The 21,614-nt window shown below is 41.6% G+C and overlaps 1 protein-coding gene across 1 annotated transcript in view; it reads right to left on the bottom strand.

The window, feature by feature from the left end:
* LOC127927650 (contactin-5-like) overlaps positions 1–21,614 on the bottom strand; it is a 214,649-nt gene that overhangs the window by 69,174 nt on the left and 123,861 nt on the right. The window contains exon 5 of the mRNA XM_052514261.1: positions 1,294–1,497. Within this exon, the coding sequence (XP_052370221.1) occupies positions 1,294–1,497 (204 nt within the window). The remainder of the gene's footprint in view (positions 1–1,293; positions 1,498–21,614) is intronic.

Genomic DNA, 21,614 nt, shown 5'->3' with positions numbered 1-21,614 from the left:
AACCATAACCCTAACCCTACATTAACCATAACCCTGAGAATCAACACAGGGTTGAAAAAGACAAAGGAACCTCTAACAATCATTGTTACGGTTGAGTAGCAGTTCTAAGTACTGTATCTTAGAAGGTGAATTTAAGTAGGACCATCCGGTTATTCTCTCAGAATCATCGTCGCCTACACTGCTCTCATCACCACTCTGGGGATCATCAACACGGCTGACTAGCCGTCCTCAGGAGACCACTCTTCCAGAACGAGTTCAAGTAAACAGACAACCAAGAAGAAGGACATTGTGACTTCTTGTGGACAATCAGAGACTTAGACCAGAGAACTAATGAAAAAGCCATCTGAAGAAGAAGGGCCAAGCATCCCGGAGTCGCCTCTTCAATGTTGACGTGGAGACTGGTGTTTTGTGGGTACTCTTTAATGAAGCAGCCAGTTGAGGACTTGCGATGCGTCTGTTTCTCAAACTAGACACTCTAATGTACTTGGTCGTTTGCTCAATTGTGCACCAGGTCCTCCCACTCCTCTTACCTTTCTGGGCAGAGCCAGTATGCGCTGTTCTGTGAAGGGAGTAGTACAAAGCGTTGTACGAGATCCTCAATTTCTTGCCAATTTCTCGCATGGAATATCCTTAACTTCTCAGAACAAGAATAGACTGACGAGTTTCAGAAGAAAATCCTTTGTTTCTGGCCATGTTGAGCCTGTAATCGAACCCACAATTGTAAATGCTCCAGATACTCAACTAGTCTAAAGAAGGCCAGTTTTATTGCTTCTTTAATCAGACAAACAGTTTTCAGCTGTGAAAACATAATTGCGAAAGAGTTTGCTAATGATTAATTAGCCTTTTAAAATTATAAACTTGGATTAGCTAACACAACCTGCCATTGGAACACAGGAGTGATGGTTGCTGATAATGGGCCTCTGTACACCTATGTAGATATTCCATAAAAAAATAATTTGCAGTTTCCAGCTACACCAGTCATTCACAATATTAACAATGTCTACACTGTATGTCTGATCAATTTGAAGTTATTTTAATGGACAAAAATGTGATTTTCTTTCAAAAACAAGGACATTTATAAGTGATCCCAAACTTTTGAACGGCAGTGTAAATTCATGAGTTAATTCGGTAACTCGTTAAACAACTTCTCCCATGGTGCCCCAAATTCCTAATGAGATAATTGTTACATTATTTAATCGGGTAACAATTAAACATAGTAGGTAATTATTCGATAAATAACAGTCATCACATTAATGGGAGTCTCAACAGGGGTGTGAAGGGTGTGAGTCTCACCATCTGTTCTGAGTGTGAGTGGAGTGGGCGGGCTGAGGACCCTGGCGTTGGTCATCGTGTTCTTCACCAGACAGATGTAGCTGCCCACGTCGCTAGGCTGCACCTTGGAGACATACAGGTTGCCCGTTACCTGTGAGATAAACCGCCGGCTGTCCTCGGCAACAAATGACGGGAACTCGTTGAAAACCCAGTTGTAGATAATCTCTAGGGAAGAGAGGACAAAATGAGCTAGACACACACACACACAAGATGAGCTAGAAACACACACACACACACACACACAGTGTGTACTATAACAAATTCCCAAGCTGGCATGAAACAAAACTATGTGTTTCTATCTGTGTGTGTGTGTGTGTGTGTGTGTGTGTGTGTGTGTGTGTGTGTGTGTGTGTGTGTGTGTGTGTGTGTGTGTGTGTGTGTGTGTGTGTGTGTGTGTGTGTGTGTGTGTGTGTGTCCATCATAGTACAGATAAAGACTGTCGTCTGCACGGACACAATCATTTGTTCATCACCGATTCATCTACAATATAATTTTTGCATGAATTTCATAGCTCATTGATTTCAGTGTTTAAAATGTGTACATACTTCAGGTTGTGTGAACCAGACTGATACACCACTGAAGAAAATGTAGGTGTTAATCCCAAATGGCACCCTATTCCTTTTATAGTGCACTACTTATGGTGCCATTAGCGATCTGGGCATAAGTAGTGCACTGTATTGGGAATAGGGTGCCATTTGGGATTCACATTGCAACTCTTTAAATGCTTCACCAATAACTGTTGTGTTAATGAAGCTCTGACTCCTCCAAGGCAAAGCATGTCTGTTATTCTATAGCATGTCTGTTATTCTATAGAATGTCTGTTATTCTATAGAATGTCTGTTATTCTATAGAATGTCTGTTATTCTATAGAATGTCTGTTATTCTATAGAATGTCTGTTATTCTATAGCATGTCTGTTATTCTATAGAATGTCTGTTATTCTATAGAATGTCTGTTATTCTATAGAATGTCTGTTATTCTATAGCATGTCTGTTATTCTATAGAATGTCTGTTATTCTATAGAATGTCTGTTATTCTATAGCATGTCTGTTATTCTATAGAACGTCTGTTATTCTATAGAATGTCTGTTATTCTATAGAATGTCTGTTATTCTATAGAATGTCTGTTATTCTATAGAATGTCTGTTATTCTATAGCATGTCTGTTATTCTATAGAATGTCTGTTATTCTATAGAATGTCTGTTATTCTATAGAATGTCTGTTATTCTATAGAATGTCTGTTATTCTATAGAATGTATGTTATTCTATAGAATGTGTGTTATTCTATAGAATGTCTGTTATTCTATAGAATGTCTGTTATTCTATAGAATGTCTGTTATTCTATAGAATGTCTGTTATTCTATAGAATGTCTGTTATCCAATAGAATGTATGTTATCCAATAGAATGTATGTTATCCAATAGAATGTCTGTTATTCTATAGCATGTCTGTTATTCTATAGAATGTCTGTTATTCTATAGAATGTCTGTTATTCTATAGAATGTCTGTTATCCAATAGAATGTATGTTATCCAATAGAATGTATGTTATCCAATAGAATGTCTGTTATTCTATAGCATGTCTGTTATTCTATAGAATGTCTGTTATTCTATAGAATGTCTGTTATCCAATAGAATGTATGTTATCCAATAGAATGTATGTTATCCAATAGAATGTCTGTTATTCTATAGCATGTCTGTTATTCTATAGAATGTCTGTTATTCTATAGAATGTCTGTTATTCTATAGAATGTCTGTTATCCAATAGAATGTATGTTATCCAATAGAATGTCTGTTATTCTATAGCATGTCTGTTATTCTATAGAATGTCTGTTATTCTATAGAATGTATTGTATGTTATCCAATAGAATGTATGTTATCCAATAGAATGTATGTTATCCAATAGAATGTCTGTTATTCTATAGCATGTCTGTTATTCTATAGAATGTCTGTTATTCTATAGAATGTCTGTTATTCTATAGAATATCTGTTATTCTATAGCATGTCTGTTATTCTATAGCATGTCTGTTATTCTATAGCATGTCTGTTATTCTATAGCATGTCTGTTATTCTATAGAATGTCTGTTATTCTATAGAATGTACTGTTATCCAATAGAATGTACTATATCAATAGAATGTATGTTATCCAATAGAATGTATGTTATCCAATAGAATGTATGTTATCCAATAGAATGTATGTTATCCAATAGAATGTATGTTATCCAATAGAATGTATGTTATCCTATAGAATGTACTGTATGTTATCCAATAGAATGTACTGTATGTTATCCAATAGAATGTATGTTATCCAATAGAATGTATGTTATCCAATAGAATGTCTGTTATTCTATAGAATGTCTGTTATTCTATAGAATGTCTGTTATTCTATAGAATGTACTGTATGTTATCCAATAGAATGTATGTTATCCAATAGAATGTATGTTATTCTATAGAATGCCTGTTATTCTATAGAATGCCTGTTATTCTATAGAATGTATGTTATTCTATAGAATGTGTGTTATTCTATAGAATGTATGTTATTCTATAGAACGTATGTTATTCTATAGAATGTATGTTATTCTATAGAATGCCTGTTATTCTATAGAATGCCTGTTATTCTATAGAATGTCTGTTATTCTATAGAATGAACTGTATGTTATCCAATGTACTGTATGTTATTCTATAAAAATGTCTGTTATTCTATAGAATGCCTGTTATTCTATAGAATGTCTGTTATTCTATAGAATGAACTGTATGTTATCCAATGTACTGTATGTTATTCTATAAAAATGTCTGTTATTCTATAAGAATGTCTGTTATTCTATAGAATGTCTGTTATTCTATAGAATGTCTGTTATTCTATAGAATGTCTGTTATTCTATAGAATGTCTGTTATTCTATAGAATGTATGTTATTCTATAGAATGTGTGTTATTCTATAGAATGTCTGTTATTCTATAGAATGTCTGTTATTCTATAGAATGTCTGTTATTCTATAGAATGTCTGTTATTCTATAGAATGTCTGTTATCCAATAGAATGTATGTTATCCAATAGAATGTATGTTATCCAATAGAATGTCTGTTATTCTATAGCATGTCTGTTATTCTATAGAATGTCTGTTATTCTATAGAATGTCTGTTATTCTATAGAATGTCTGTTATCCAATAGAATGTATGTTATCCAATAGAATGTATGTTATCAATAGAATGTCTGTTATTCTATAGCATGTCTGTTATTCTATAGAATGTCTGTTATTCTATAGAATGTCTGTTATCCAATAGAATGTATGTTATCCAATAGAATGTATGTTATCCAATAGAATGTCTGTTATTCTATAGCATGTCTGTTATTCTATAGAATGTCTGTTATTCTATAGAATGTCTGTTATTCTATAGAATGTCTGTTATCCAATAGAATGTATGTTATCCAATAGAATGTCTGTTATTCTATAGAATGTGTTATTCTATAGAATGTCTGTTATTCTATAGAATGTATTGTATGTTATCAATGAATGTATGTTATCCAATAGAATGTATGTTATCCAATAGAATGTCTGTTATTCTATAGCATGTCTGTTATTCTATAGAATGTCTGTTATTCTATAGAATGTCTGTTATTCTATAGAATATCTGTTATTCTATAGCATGTCTGTTATTCTATAGCATGTCTGTTATTCTATAGCATGTCTGTTATTCTATAGCATGTCTGTTATTCTATAGAATGTCTGTTATTCTATAGAATGTACTGTATGTTATCCAATAGAATGTACTGTATGTTATCCAATAGAATGTATGTTATCCAATAGAATGTATGTTATCCAATAGAATGTATGTTATCCAATAGAATGTATGTTATCCAATAGAATGTATGTTATCCAATAGAATGTATGTTATCCTATAGAATGTACTGTATGTTATCCAATAGAATGTACTGTATGTTATCCAATAGAATGTATGTTATCCAATAGAATGTATGTTATCCAATAGAATGTCTGTTATTCTATAGAATGTCTGTTATTCTATAGAATGTCTGTTATTCTATAGAATGTACAATCCAATAGAATGTATGTTATCCAATAGAATGTATGTTATTCTATAGAATGCCTGTTATTCTATAGAATGTATGTTATTCTATAGAATGTGTGTTATTCTATAGAATGTATGTTATTCTATAGAACGTATGTTATTCTATAGAATGTATGTTATTCTATAGAATGCCTGTTATTCTATAGAATGCCTGTTATTCTATAGAATGTCTGTTATTCTATAGAATGAACTGTATGTTATCCAATGTACTGTATGTTATCCAATGTACTGTATGTTATTCTATAAAAATGTCTGTTATTCTATAGAATGCCTGTTATTCTATAGAATGTCTGTTATTCTATAGAATGAACTGTATGTTATCCAATGTACTGTATGTTATTCTATAAAAATGTCTGTTATTCTATAAGAATGTCTGTTATTCTATAGAATGTCTGTTATTCTATAGAATGTCTGTTATTCTATAGAATGTCTGTTATTCTATAGAATGTCTGTTATTAGTGTGTAACAGTGTGTTTAGGCTTGAACATTACTGGAAAAGATTACCAGTTAACTAATGGGGTGATATATCCAATGTGTATTCACTAGTGTTATTGTGTGATATATCCAAGATGGATTCATTTTTGACGCAATGTTCAGATGAAAACAAATCACTAAATTCACTTGAATGTTGAATGATAAGGAATACATTTCCAATTAAGTACAAGCAAAGGACTGATTGGCACAACTGAGGCAAACTGCTGCAACTAATATACACAAAGGTCATCTAGTAGTTAATAACTTCACAGAAGCATCTTCTCATTGATCAAGAACAGAACAGAACAACTCCCCATACAGAGCCAAAGCCATAAAATTGAAAATAATAACCTTTTTTCACATTCCACTGCATCCAAAGTATTTTCAATTACCTCACTGTTCTAATTTCCCTGTCTCACTGTTCTAATTTCCCTGTCTCACTGTTCTAATTTCCCTGTCTCACTGTTCTAATTTCCCTGTCTCACTGTTCTAATTTCCCTGTCTCACTGTTCTAATTTCCCTGTCTCACTGTTCTAATTTCCCTGTCTCACTGTTCTAATTTCCCTGTCTCACTGTTCTAATTTCCCTGTCTCACTGTTCTAATTTCCCTGTCTCACTGTTCTAATTTCCCTGTCTCACTGTTCTAATTTCCCTGTCTCACTGTTCTAATTTCCCTGTCTCACTGTTCTAATTTCCCTGTCTCACTGTTCTAATTTCCCTGTCTCACTGTTCTAATTTCCCTGTCTCACTGTTCTAATTTCCCTGTCTCACTGTTCTAATTTCCCTGTCTCACTGTTCTAATTTCCCTGTCATCTCCACATGTTAATAGCTTTTAATCCTCCAACACAATCCAAATAATGAAATATAAATCAACCTCTACATTTGCTTCATTTCCCTTTATAAAGTGTATAATTATCCTCACTTTCATAACACCTCTAAATAGTATTACTCATTAAACTCCCAAATATTTAAAAGGGGTAAACTGCATTTCAAACAACAGCAAAGTTACCATCCCACCACTGTTTTGGCACATTTCTGAGGGATGGAGAAATGTAACCACTCTCAAATTCATAGACAGAGCTACGTATGCAAGGACTGACCATCCATGATATCAACATTACAGTTAGAAACATGTTTTGAGGCTATACAGTTGTTGTTGTTTTTTACAATTAGATGGTTTACAAAAAAATAAGCTTATAAAACAAGTTTATAGTTTGAGTTATGATGGGGTACTAGTTAGTCATTTAATAGTTATATTCTTCCAGAATATATGACTGTATATTATTAATATATACCAAAAAAGATATACATGTACACACATATTGCCCCTTTAAACAAGCTTGCAAATATGAAATGGATACTATTCATGACTACGTCAGTCCATCCTCAACCTTCACAAGGCTATGCAGTATCCACAGGATCAAACCTCCATTGTGATAACTTGACATACAAGCCCAGTGTTATGTAGTCAACTCGACATGAAATGCTAAGTATTCATTTATTCAATGTATACCATATTGATCGAGTCAATCAAACGATTCCTGCTACATTCTCTGTACCAAACAATCAATCAACCAAATGTATTTGTAAAGCGCTATTTACATCAGCCAATGTCACAAAGTGTTATAAGGAAACCCAACCGAAAACCTAAACAGCAGAAACCCAGTCTAAAGCCCTAAACAGCAGAAACCCAGCCCAAAACCTAAAGATCAGAAACACAGCCTAAAACCTAAAGATCAGAAACCCAGACTAAAACCCCAAACAGCAGAAACCCAGCCTAAAACCCCAAACAGCAGAAACCCAGCCTAAAACCCCAAACAGCAGAAACCCAGCCTAAAACCCCAAACAGCAGAAACCCAGCCTAAAACCCCAAACAGCAGAAACCCAGCCTAAAACCTAAAGATCAGAAACCCAGCCTAAAACCCCAAACAGCAGAAACCCAGCCTAAAACCCCAAACAGCAGAAACCCAGCCTAAAACCCCAAACAGCAGAAACCCAGCCTAAAACCTAAAGATCAGAAACCCAGCATAAAACCCCAAACAGCAGAAACCCAGCCTAAAACCCCAAACAGCAGAAACCCAGCCTAAAACCTAAAGATCAGAAACCCAGCCGAAAACCCCAAACAGCAGAAACACAGTCGAAAACCCCAAACAGCAGAAACCCAGCCTAAAACCCCAAACAGCAGAAACCCAGCCTAAAACCCCAAACAGCAGAAACCCAGCCTAAAACCTAAAGTTCAGAAACCCAGCATAAAACCCCAAACAGCAGAAACCCAGCCTAAAACCTAAAGATCAGAAACCCAGCATGAAACCCCAAACAGCAGAAACCCAGCCTAAAACCCCAAACAGCAGAAACACAGCCGAAAACCCCAAACAGCAGAAACCCAGCCTAAAACCCCAAACAGCAGAAACCCAGCCTAAAACCCCAAACAGCAGAAACCCAGCCTAAAACCTAAAGTTCAGAAACCCAGCCTAAAACCCCAAACAGCAGAAACCCAGCCTAAAACCCAAACAGCAGAAACCCAGCCTAAAACCCCAAACAGCAGAAACCCAGCCTAAAACCTAAAGATCAGAAACCCAGCATAAAACCCCAAACAGCAGAAACCCAGCCGAAAACCCCAAACAGCAGAAACACAGCTGAAAACCCAAACAGCAGAAACACAGTCGAAAACCCCAAACAGCAGAAACCCAGCCTAAAACCCCAAACAGCAGAAACCCAGCCTAAAACCAAAACAGCAGAAACAGTCTAAAACCCCAAAGACCAGAAACGCAGCCTAAAACCCCAAACAGCAGAAACCCAGCCTAAAACCCCAAACAGCAGAAACCCAGCATAAAACCAAAACAGCAGAAACAGTCTAAAACCCCAAAGACCAGAAACGCAGCCTAAAACCCCAAACAGCAGAAACCCAGCATAAAACCAAAACAGCAGAAACAGTCTAAAACCCCAAAGACCAGAAACGCAGCCTAAAACCCCAAACAGCAGAAACCCAGCCTAAAACCCCAAACAGCAGAAACCCAGCCTAAAACCCCAAACAGCAGAAACCCAGCCTAAAACCCCAAACAGCAGAAACCCAGCCTAAAACCTAAAGATCAGAAACCCAGCCTAAAACCCCAAACAGCAGAAACCCAGCCTAAAACCCCAAACAGCAGAAACCCAGCCTAAAACCCCAAACAGCAGAAACCCAGCCTAAAACATAAAGATCAGAAACCCAGCATAAAACCCCAAACAGCAGAAACCCAGCCTAAAACCCCAAACAGCAGAAACCCAGCCTAAAACCTAAAGATCAGAAACCCAGCCGAAAACCCCAAACAGCAGAAACACAGTCGAAAACCCCAAACAGCAGAAACCCAGCCTAAAACCCCAAACAGCAGAAACCCAGCCTAAAACCCCAAACAGCAGAAACCCAGCCTAAAACCTAAAGTTCAGAAACCCAGCATAAAACCCCAAACAGCAGAAACCCAGCCTAAAACCTAAAGATCAGAAACCCAGCATGAAACCCCAAACAGCAGAAACCCAGCCTAAAACCCCAAACAGCAGAAACCCAGCCTAAAACCTAAACAGCAGAAACCCAGCCTAAAACCTAAACAGCAGAAACCCAGCCTAAAACCCCAAACAGCAGAAACCCAGCCTAAAACCCAAACAGCAGAAACCCAGCCTAAAACCCCAAACAGCAGAAACCCAGCCTAAAACCTAAAGATCAGAAACCCAGCATAAAACCCCAAACAGCAGAAACCCAGCCGAAAACCCCAAACAGCAGAAACACAGCTGAAAACCCAAACAGCAGAAACACAGTCGAAAACCCCAAACAGCAGAAACCCAGCCTAAAACCCCAAACAGCAGAAACCCAGCCTAAAACCAAAACAGCAGAAACAGTCTAAAACCCCAAAGACCAGAAACGCAGCCTAAAACCCCAAACAGCAGAAACCCAGCCTAAAACCCCAAACAGCAGAAACCCAGCATAAAACCAAAACAGCAGAAACAGTCTAAAACCCCAAAGACCAGAAACGCAGCCTAAAACCCCAAACAGCAGAAACCCAGCATAAAACCAAAACAGCAGAAACAGTCTAAAACCCCAAAGACCAGAAACGCAGCCTAAAACCCCAAACAGCAGAAACCCAGCCTAAAACCCCAAACAGCAGAAACCCAGCCTAAAACCCCAAACAGCAGAAACCCAGCCTAAAACCTAAAGATCAGAAACCCAGCATAAAACCCCAAACAGCAGAAACCCAGCCTAAAACCTAAAGATCAGAAACCCAGCATGAAACCCCAAACAGCAGAAACCCAGCCTAAAACCCCAAACAGCAGAAACCCAGCCTAAAACCTAAACAGCAGAAACCCAGCCTAAAACCTAAACAGCAGAAACCCAGCCTAAAACCTAAACAGCAGAAACCCAGCCTAAAACCTAAACAGCAGAAACCCAGCCGAAAACCCCAAACAGCAGAAACACAGCCTAAAACCCCAAACAGCAGAAACCCAGCCTAAAACCCCAAACAGCAGAAACCCAGCCTAAAACCCCAAACAGCAGAAACCCAGCCTAAAACCCCAAACAGCAGAAACACAGCCGTAAACCCCAAACAGCAGAAACACAGCCTAAAACCAAAACAGCAGAAACACAGCCTCAAACCCCAAACAGCAGAAACACAGCCTAAAACCTAAAGATCAGAAACCCAGCCTAAAACCTAAACAGCAGAAACACAGCCTAAAACCTAACGATCAGAAACACAGCCTAAAACCAAAACAGCAGAAACACAGCCTAAAACCTAACGATCAGAAACACAGCCTCAAACCCCAAACAGCAGAAACACAGCCTAAAACCTAAAGATCAGAAACACAGCCTAAAACCTAAACAGCAGAAACCCAGCCTAAAACCCCAAACAGCAGAAACGCAGCCTAAAACCCCAAACAGCAGAAACACAGCCTAAAACCCCAAACAGCAGAAACCCAGCCTAAAACCTAAAGATCAGAAACCCAGCCTAAAACCTAAACAGCAGAAACACAGCCTAAAACCTAACGATCAGAAACACAGCCTCAAACCCCAAACAGCAGAAACACAGCCTAAAACCTAAAGATCAGAAACCCAGCCTAAAACCTAAACAGCAGAAACACAGCCTAAAACCTAACGATCAGAAACACAGCCTAAAACCAAAACAGCAGAAACACAGCCTAAAACCTAACGATCAGAAACACAGCCTCAAACCCCAAACAGCAGAAACACAGCCTAAAACCTAAAGATCAGAAACACAGCCTAAAACCTAAACAGCAGAAACCCAGCCTAAAACCCCAAACAGCAGAAACGCAGCCTAAAACCCCAAACAGCAGAAACACAGCCTAAAACCCCAAACAGCAGAAACGCAGCCGAAAACCCCAAACAGCAGAAACCCAGCCTAAAACCCAAACAGCAGAAACACAGCCTCAAACCCCAAACAGCAGAAACACAGCCTAAAACCCAAACAGCAGAAACACAGCCTCAAACCCCAAACAGCAGAAACCCAGCCTAAAACCCAAACAGCAGAAACACAGCCTCAAACCCAAACAGCAGAAACACAGCCTCAAACCCCAAACAGCAGAAACAGAAACCCCAAACAGCAGAAACAGCCTCAAACCCCAAAACAGCAGAAACACAGCCTCAAACCCCAAACAGCAGAAACAGCCTAAACCCCAAACAGCAGAAACCTAGCCTAAAACCCCAAACAGCAGAAACACAGCCGAAAACCCCAAACAGCAGAAACCCAGCCTAAAACCCCAAACAGCAGAAACGCAGCCTAAAACCCCAAACAGCAGAAACCCAGCCTAAAACCCCAAACAGCAGAAACTCAGCCTAAAACCCCAAACAGCAGAAACACAGCCTAAACCCCAAACAGCAGAAACGCAGCCTAAAACCCCAAACAGCAGAAACCCAGCCTAAAACCAAAACAGCAGAAACACAGCCTAAAACCCCAAACAGCAGAAACCCAGCCTAAAACCAAAACAGCAGAAACACAGCCTCAAACCCCAAACAGCAGAAACGCAGCCTAAAACCCCAAACAGCAGAAACCCAGCCTAAAACCTAAAGATCAGAAACCCAGCATAAAACCAAAACAGCAGAAACACAGCCTCAAACCCCAAACAGCAGAAACCCAGCCTAAAACCCCAAACAGCAGAAACGCAGCCTAAAACCCCAAACAGCAGAAACCCAGCCTAAAACCCCAAACAGCAGAAACGCAGCCTAAAACCCCAAACAGCAGAAACCCAGCCTAAAACCCCAAACAGCAGAAACCCAGTCTAAAACCCCAAAGACCAGAAACACAGCCTAAAACCCCAAACAGCAGAAACCCAGCCTAAAACCCCAAACAGCAGAAACCCAGCCTAAAACCCCAAACAGCAGAAACCCAGCCTAAAACCCCAAACAGCAGAAACCCAGCCTAAAACCTAAATATCAGAAACCCAGCATGAAACCCCAAACAGCAGAAACCCAGCCTAAAACCCCAAACAGCAGAAACCCAGCCTAAAACCTAAACAGCAGAAACCCAGCCTAAAACCTAAACAGCAGAAACCCAGCCTAAAACCTAAACAGCAGAAACCCAGCCTAAAACCTAAACAGCAGAAACGCAGCCAAAAACCCCAAACAGCAGAAACACAGCCTAAAACCCCAAACAGCAGAAACACAGCATAAAACCCCAAACAGCAGAAACCCAGCCTAAAACCCCAAACAGCAGAAACGCAGCCTAAAACCCCAAACAGCAGAAACCCAGCCTAAAACCAAAACAGCAGAAACACAGCCTAAAACCCCAAACAGCAGAAACCCAGCCTAAAACCTAAAGATCAGAAACCCAGCATGAAACCCCAAACAGCAGAAACCCAGCCTAAAACCCCAAACAGCAGAAACCCAGCCTAAAACCTAAACAGCAGAAACCCAGCCTAAAACCTAAACAGCAGAAACCCAGCCTAAAACCAAAACAGCAGAAACGCAGCCTAAAACCCCAAACAGCAGAAACACAGCATAAAACCCCAAACAGCAGAAACCCAGCCTAAAACCCCAAACAGCAGAAACGCAGCCTAAAACCCCAAACAGCAGAAACCCAGCCTAAAACCAAAACAGCAGAAACACAGCCTAAAACCCCAAACAGCAGAAACCCAGCCTAAAACCAAAACAGCAGAAACACAGCCTCAAACCCCAAACAGCAGAAACCCAGCCTAAAACCCCAAACAGCAGAAACCCAGCCTAAAACCTAAAGATCAGAAACCCAGCATAAAACCAAACATAGCTTCTGCGTGCATATCAGCTAGAAAGATGTGTCCAGCCTAAAACTCTGGCCCCCTCCCAGTTAGGGGGAGTGATGAGCTCTAAGCAGAGTCTCACAACTCAATCGCTGGTTGAAAACTGTTTTCTGCCCCTCCCAAAAGATAGAATTTGTAGATAACCCAGCCTAAAACTCACCCACAAACAGGACCAAGCCTGACCTGCCTGAAACCTCCATCCTAGCTGGAGGGGTGCTCTCATCTTATCTGCCAACATAGACAGGGCTCTAACTCCTCAAGCTCCACAATGAAATAGAGGCCAGGCAGCAGGCTATTAGCCAGCCTGCCAGCATAGTGGAGTCTGCCACCCATAGTCAGTGTAAAGCCAGCATCACCATTGAGACCGTGTCTGTGCCTCAACCTAGGTTGGGCAAAACTAAACATGGCGGTGTTCGCCTTATCTCACTAGGATAAAGACCACCTCCATTCCTGTCATTACTGAAAGAGATCATGATACCTCACATCTCAAAATAGGGCTACTTAATGTTAGATCCCAGCCTCAAAGGCAATTATAGTCAATGAACTAATCACTGATCATAATCTTGATGTGATTGGCCTGAAAACATGGCTTAAGCCTGATGAATTTACTGTGTTAAATGAGGCCTCACCTCCTGGCTACACTAGTGACCATATCCCCGTGCATCCCCAAACAGAGGTGTTGCTAACATTTATGATAGCAAATTTCAAAAAAAAAAAAAAAATGACGTTTTCGTCTTTTGAGCTTCTAGTCATGAAATCTATGCAGCCTACTCAATCACTTTTTATAGCTACTGTTTACAGGCCTCCTGGGCCATATACAGCAGAAACTGAGTTCCCTGAAACCCTATCAGACCTTGTAGTCATTGCAGATAATATTCTAATCTTTGGTGACTTTAATATTCACATGGAAAAGTCCACAGACCCACTCAAAAGGCTTTTGGAGCCATCATCGACTCAGTGGGTTTTGTCCAACATGTCTCTGGACCCACTCACTGTCACAGTCATACGCTGGACCTAGTTTTGTCCCATGGAATAAATGTTGTGGATCTTAATGTTTTTCCTCATAATCCTGGACTATCGGACCACCATTTTATTAAACCAAATTGCAGCAAATAATCTGCTCAGACCCCAACCAAGGAACATCAAAAGTCGTGCTATAAATTCACAGACAACACAAAGATTCCATGCCTCAAGACTCCCTCTGCCTACCCAAGGACGCCAGAGGACAAAAATCCGTTAACCACCTAACTGAGGATCTCAATTTAACCTTGATCAGAAACCCAGATGCAGTTGCACCAAAAACTAAAAAAATGTCTCATAAGAAACTAGCTCCCTGGTACACAGAAAATACCCGAGCTCTGAAGCAAGCTTCCAGAAAATTGGAACGGAAATGGCGCCACACCAAACTGGAAGTCTTCCGACTAGCTTGGAAGGACGGAACCGTGCAGTACCGAAGAGCCCTTACTGCTGCTCGATCGTCCTATTTTTCTAACTTAATTGAGGAAAATAAGAACAATCCGAAATTCCTTTTTGATACTGTGGCAAAGCTAACTAAAAGCAGCATTCCCCAAGAGAGGATGACTTTCACTTTAGCAGTGATAAATTCATGAACTTCTTTGAGGAAAAGATTATGATTATTAGAAAGCAAAACGGACTCAGCCTTTAAACCTGCGTATTCCTCCAAACCTCAGTTGTCCTGAGTCTGCACAACTCTGCCAGGACCTAGGATCAAGAGAGACGCCAGCCTTTAGTACTATATCTCTTGACACAATGATGAAAATAATCATGGCCTCTAAACCTTCAAGCTGTATACTGGACCCTATTCCAACTAAACTACTGAAAGAGCTGCTTCCTGTGCTTGGCCCTCCTATGTTGAACATAATAAACGGCTCTCTATCCACTGGATGTGTACCAAACTCACTAAAAGTGGCAGTAATAAAGCCTCTCTTGAAAAGCCAAACCTTGACCCAGAAAATATAAAAACTATCGGCCTATATCGAAAACTTCCATTCCTCTCAAAGATTTTAGAAAGGCTGTTGCAGAAACTCACAGCCTTCCTGAAGACAAACAATGCATACGAAATGCTTCAGTCTGGTTTTAGACCCCATCATAGCACTGAGACGGCACTTGTGAAGGTGGTAAATGACATTTTAATGGCATCGGACCTAGGCTCTGCATCTGTCCTCGTGCTCTAAACCCCAGTGCTGCTTTTGATACCATCGATCACCACATTCTTTGGAAGATTGGAAACCCAAATTGGTCCCCAAACAAGTTCTGGCCTGGTTTAGAACCTTATCTGTCGGAAAGATATCAGTTTGTCTCTGTGAATGGTTTGTCCTCTGACAAATCAACTGTACATTTCGGTGTTCCTCAAGGTTCTGTTTTAGGACCACTATTATTGTTTTCACTATATATTTTACCTCTTGGGGATGTTATTCTAAAACATAATGTAAAATTTCACTGCTATGCGGATGACACACAGCTGTACATTTCAATGAAACATGGTGAAACCCCAAACCCTCGCAGAAACATGTGTTTCAGACATAAAAGTGGATGGCTGCAAACTTTCTACTATTAAACCCCAAAACAGAGATGCTTGTTCTAGGTCCCAAGAAACAAAGAGATCTTCTGTTGAATCTGACAAAATCTTAATGGTTGTACAGTCGTCTCAAATAAAACTGTGAAGGACCTCGGCGTTACTCTGGACCCTGATCTCTCTTTTGAAGAACCATCAAGACCATTTCGAGGACAGCTTTTTTCCATCTACAAACATTGCAAAAATCAGAAACTTTCTGTCCAAAAATGATGCAGAAAAATTAATCCATGCTTTTGTCACCTAGGTTAGACTACTGCAATGCTCTATTTTCCGGCTACCATAAAGCACTAAATAAACTTCAGTTACTAAATACAGCTAGAAACCTGACTAGAACCAAAAAATTTGATCATATTACTCCAGTGCTAGCCTCCAACACTGGCTTCCTGTCAAAACAAACTGATTTCAAACGTTTTACTGCTAACCTAAAAGCATTACATGGGCTTGCTCCTACCTACCTCTCTGATTTGGTCCTGCAGAAACCTACACGTCTAAAACAAAGACAAGACGCAGGCCTCCTAATTGTCCCTAAATTTCTAAGAAACAGCTGGAGGCAGGGCTTTCCAAACTATAGAGCTCCATTTTTAAAACCTGCCTAACCATGTCAGAAACGCAAAACCCTCAACCTTTAAGTCTTTACTGAAGACTCATCTCTTCAGTGGGTCATATGATTGAGTGTAGTCTGGCCCAGGAGTGGGAAGGTGAACCCCAAACTGGAGCAGAAACCCCTTGCTGTCTCTGCCTGGCCCCCCTCTTTCCACTGGGATTCTCTGCCTCTAACCCTAAACAGGGCTGAAACACTGGCCTGGGGCTCTAAACGTGCCGTCCCTGGGGGTGCCACCTGGGTGGGTTGACCACTGTTGTGGTCGGCCTGTCTGCAGAAACCCCCCTTGCCTAAAGATCTTTGTGGGCTATACTCGGCCTTGTCTCAGGATGGTAAGTTGGTGGTTGAAGATATCCCTCTAAAACCTGGGGATGTGCTTTGAAAGTGGGTGGGGTTATATCCTTCCTGTTTGGCCCTGTCCGGGGTGTCCTCGGATGGGGCCACAGTGTCTCCTGACCCCTCCTGTCTCAGCCTCCAGTATTTATGCTGCAGAAGTTTGTGTCACAGGGGCTAAAACAGTTTGTTATATCTGGAGTAACTCCTGTCCTATTCGGTGTCCTGTGTGAAAAGTGTGCAGCTCTAATTCTCTCCTTCTCTCTTTCTTTCTTCTCTCGGAGGACCTGAGCCCTAGGACCATGTCCCAGGACTACCTGACAGAGGACTCCTTGCCCCCAGTCCACCTGGCCATGCTCCTGCTCCAGTTTCAACTGAAACCTGAGCCCTAGGACCGTGCCCCAGGACTACCTGACATGAAGGCCCTTGCCTCCCCCCACCTGGCCATGCTCCTGCTCCAGTTTCAAAACTGTTCTGCCTTACTATTATTCAACCATGCTGGTCATTTATGAACATTTGAACATCTTGGCCACGTTCTGTTATAATCTCCACCCGGCAAGCCAAAAGAGGACTAAAACCCCAAATATGCAGAAATTCTCTCTTTCTTTCTCTCTCTCTCTCGGAGGACCTGAGCCCTAGGACAGTGCCCCAGGACTACCTGACATGATGGCTCCTTGCTGTCCCCATTCCACCTGACTGCTGCTGCCCAGTTTCAACTGTTCTGCCTTAACCCCATGCTGGTCATTTATGAACATTTGAACATCTTGGTCATGTTCTGTTATAATCTCTACCCGGCACAGCCAGAAGAGAAACCCCACATAGCAGTTCCTAAAGGTTTCTTCCTAGGTTTTGGCCTTTCTAGGAGTTTTTCAGCCACCGTGCTTTTACACCTGCATTGCCTGTTTGGGGTTTTAGGCTGGGTTTCTGTACAGCACTTTGAGATATCAGCTGATGTACGAAGGGCTATATAAATAAATTTGATTTGATTTGATTTGATTTTAAAACCCCAAACAGCAGAAACCCAGCCTAAAACCCCAAACAGCAGAAACGCAGCCTAAAACCCCAAACAGCAGAAACCCAAAACCCCAAACAGCCTAAAACCCCAAACAGCAGAAACCCAGCCTAAAACCCCAAAAAAACCCCAAAGACCAGAAAACCCAGCCTAAAACCCCAAACAGCAGAAACCCAGCCTAAAACCCCAAACAGCAGAAACCCAGCCTAAAACCCCAAACAGCAGAAACCCAGCCTAAAACCCCAAACAGCAGAAACCCAGCCTAAAACCTAAATATCAGAAACCCAGCATGAAACCCCAAACAGCAGAAACCCAGCCTAAAACCCCAAACAGCAGAAACCCAGCCTAAAACCTAAACAGCAGAAACCCAGCCTAAAACCTAAACAGCAGAAACCCAGCCTAAAACCCAAACAGCAGAAACCCAGCCTAAAACCTAAACAGCAGAAACGCAGCCGAAAACCCCAAACAGCAGAAACACAGCCTAAAACCCCAAACAGCAGAAACACAGCATAAAACCCCAAACAGCAGAAACCCAGCCTAAAACCCCAAACAGCAGAAACGCAGCCTAAAACCCCAAACAGCAGAAACCCAGCCTAAAACCAAAACAGCAGAAACACAGCCTAAAACCCCAAACAGCAGAAACCCAGCCTAAAACCTAAAGATCAGAAACCCAGCATGAAACCCCAAACAGCAGAAACCCAGCCTAAAACCCCAAACAGCAGAAACCCAGCCTAAAACCTAAACAGCAGAAACCCAGCCTAAAACCTAAACAGCAGAAACCCAGCCTAAAACCTAAACAGCAGAAACCCAGCCTAAAACCTAAACAGCAGAAACGCAGCCGAAAACCCCAAACAGCAGAAACCCAGCCTAAAACCCCAAACAGCAGAAACACAGCATAAAACCCCAAACAGCAGAAACCCAGCCTAAAACCCCAAACAGCAGAAACGCAGCCTAAAACCCCAAACAGCAGAAACCCAGCCTAAAACCAAAACAGCAGAAACACAGCCTAAAACCCCAAACAGCAGAAACCCAGCCTAAAACCAAAACAGCAGAAACACAGCCTCAAACCCCAAACAGCAGAAACGCAGCCTAAAACCCCAAACAGCAGAAACCCAGCCTAAAACCTAAAGATCAGAAACCCAGCATAAAACCAAAACAGCAGAAACACAGCCTCAAACCCCAAACAGCAGAAACCCAGCCTAAAACCCCAAACAGCAGAAACGCAGCCTAAAACCCCAAACAGCAGAAACCCAGCCTAAAACCCCAAACAGCAGAAACGCAGCCTAAAACCCCAAACAGCAGAAACCCAGCCTAAAACCCCAAACAGCAGAAACCCAGTCTAAAACCCCAAAGACCAGAAACGCAGCCTAAAACCCCAAACAGCAGAAACCCAGCCTAAAACCCCAAACAGCAGAAACCCAGCCTAAAACCCCAAACAGCAGAAACCCAGCCTAAAACCCCAAACAGCAGAAACCCAGCCTAAAACCTAAAGATCAGAAACCCAGCATGAAACCCCAAACAGCAGAAACCCAGCCTAAAACCCCAAACAGCAGAAACCCAGCCTAAAACCTAAACAGCAGAAACCCAGCCTAAAACCTAAACAGCAGAAACCCAGCCTAAAACCTAAACAGCAGAAACCCAGCCTAAAACCTAAACAGCAGAAACCCAGCCTAAAACCTAAAGATCAGAAACACAGCCTCAAACCCCAAACAGCAGAAACACAGCCTAAAACCTAAAGATCAGAAACCCAGCCTAAAACCTAAACAGCAGAAACCCAGCCTAAAACCTAAACAGCAGAACCCCAGCCTAAAACCCCAAACAGCAGAAACGCAGCCTAAAACCCTAAACAGCAGAAACACAGCCTAAAACCCCAAACAGCAGAAACCCAGCCTAAAACCCTAAACAGCAGAAACACAGCCTAAAACCCCAAACAGCAGAAACACAGCCGAAAACCTAAACAGCAGAAACCCAGCCTAAAACCCCAAACAGCAGAAACACAGCCTAAAACCCCAAACAGCAGAAACCCAGCCTAAAACCCCAAACAGCAGAAACCCAGCCTAAAACCCCAAACAGCAGAAACACAGCCTAAAACCCCAAACAGCAGAAACACAGCCTAAAACCTAAACAGCAGAAACCCAGCCTAAAACCCCAAACAGCAGAAACCCAGCCTAAAACCCCAAACAGCAGAAACCCAGCCTAAAACCTAAAGATCAGAAACCCAGCATAAAACCCCAAACAGCAGAAACCCAGCCAAAAACCTAAACAGCAGAAACCCAGCCTAAAACCTAAACAGCAGAAACACAGCCTAAAACCTAAACAGCAGAAACCCAGCCTAAAACCCCAAACAGCAGAAACCCAGCCTAAAACCCCAAACAGCAGAAACCCAGCCTAAAACCCCAAACAGCAGAAACCCAGCCTAAAACCCCAAACAGCAGAAACCCAGCCTAAAACCCCAAACAGCAGAAACACAGCCTAAAACCCCAAACAGCAGAAACACAGCCTAAAACCCCAAACAGCAGAAACCCAGCCTAAAACCCCAAACAGCAGAAACCCAGCCTAAAACCCCAAACAGCAGAAACCCAGCCTAAAACCCCAAACAGCAGAAACCCAGCCTAAAACCCCAAACAGCAGAAACCCAGCCTAAAACCTAAAGATCAGAAACCCAGCATAAAACCCCAAACAGCAGAAACCCAGCCAAAAACCTAAACAGCAGAAACCCAGCCTAAAACCTAAACAGCAGAAACCCAGCCTAAAACCTAAACAGCAGAAACCCAGCCAAAAACCTAAACAGCAGAAACCCAGCCTAAAACCTAAACAGCAGAAACCCAGCCTAAAACCTAAACAGCAGAAACCCAGCCGAAAAACCAAAACAGCAGAAACAGTCTAAAACCCCAAAGACCAGAAACCCAGCCTAAAACCTAAACAGCAGAAACCCAGCCTAAAACCCCAAACAGCAGAAACCCAGCCGAAAACCCCAAACAGCAGAAACACAGCTGAAAACCCCAAACAGCAGAAACACAGTCGAAAACCCCAAACAGCAGAAACCCAGCCTAAAACCCCAAACAGCAGAAACCCAGCCTAAAACCAAAACAGCAGAAACAGTCTAAAACCCCAAAGACCAGAAACGCAGCCTAAAACCCCAAACAGCAGAAACACAGCAGAAAACCCCAAACAGCAGAAACCCAGCCTAAAACCAAAACAGCAGAAACAGTCTAAAACCCCAAAGACCAGAAACGCAGCCTAAAACCCCAAACAGCAGAAACCCAGCCTAAAACCCCAAACAGCAGAAACCCAGCCTAAAACCCCAAACAGCAGAAACACAGCCTAAAACCCCAAACAGCAGAAACACAGCCTAAAACCTAACGATCAGAAACACAGCCTCAAACCCCAAACAGCAGAAACACAGCCTCAAACCCCAAACAGCAGAAACACAGCCTCAAACCTAAAGATCAGAATCCCAGCCTTAAACCTAAATAGCAGAAACCCAGCCCAAAACCGCAAAGAGCAGAAACGCAGCCTAAAATCCTAAACAGCAGAAACACAGCCTCAAACCCCAAACAGCAGAAACACAGCCTCAAACCCCAAACAGCAGAAACACAGCCTAAAACCTAAAGTTCAGAAACCCAGCATAAAACCCCAAACAGAAAACACAGCCTCAAACCCCAAACAGCAGAAACACAGCCTCAAACCCCAAACAGCAGAAACACAGCCTCAAACCCCAAACAGCAGAAACACAGCCTCAAACCCCAAACAGCAGAAACACAGCCTCAAACCCCAAACAGCAGAAACACAGCCTCAAACCCCAAACAGCAGAAACACAGCCTCAAACCCCAAACAGCAGAAACACAGCCTCAAACCCCAAACAGCAGAAACACAGCCTCAAACCCCAAACAGCAGAAACACAGCCTCAAACCCCAAACAGCAGAAA

The sequence above is a fragment of the Oncorhynchus keta genome, unplaced genomic scaffold (genome assembly GCF_023373465.1).
Source record: "Oncorhynchus keta strain PuntledgeMale-10-30-2019 unplaced genomic scaffold, Oket_V2 Un_scaffold_16732_pilon_pilon, whole genome shotgun sequence".
Taxonomy (NCBI): domain Eukaryota; kingdom Metazoa; phylum Chordata; class Actinopteri; order Salmoniformes; family Salmonidae; genus Oncorhynchus; species Oncorhynchus keta.
Note: the sequence above shows the minus strand (reverse complement) of the source record. Positions and strands in the feature narration are given on the sequence as shown.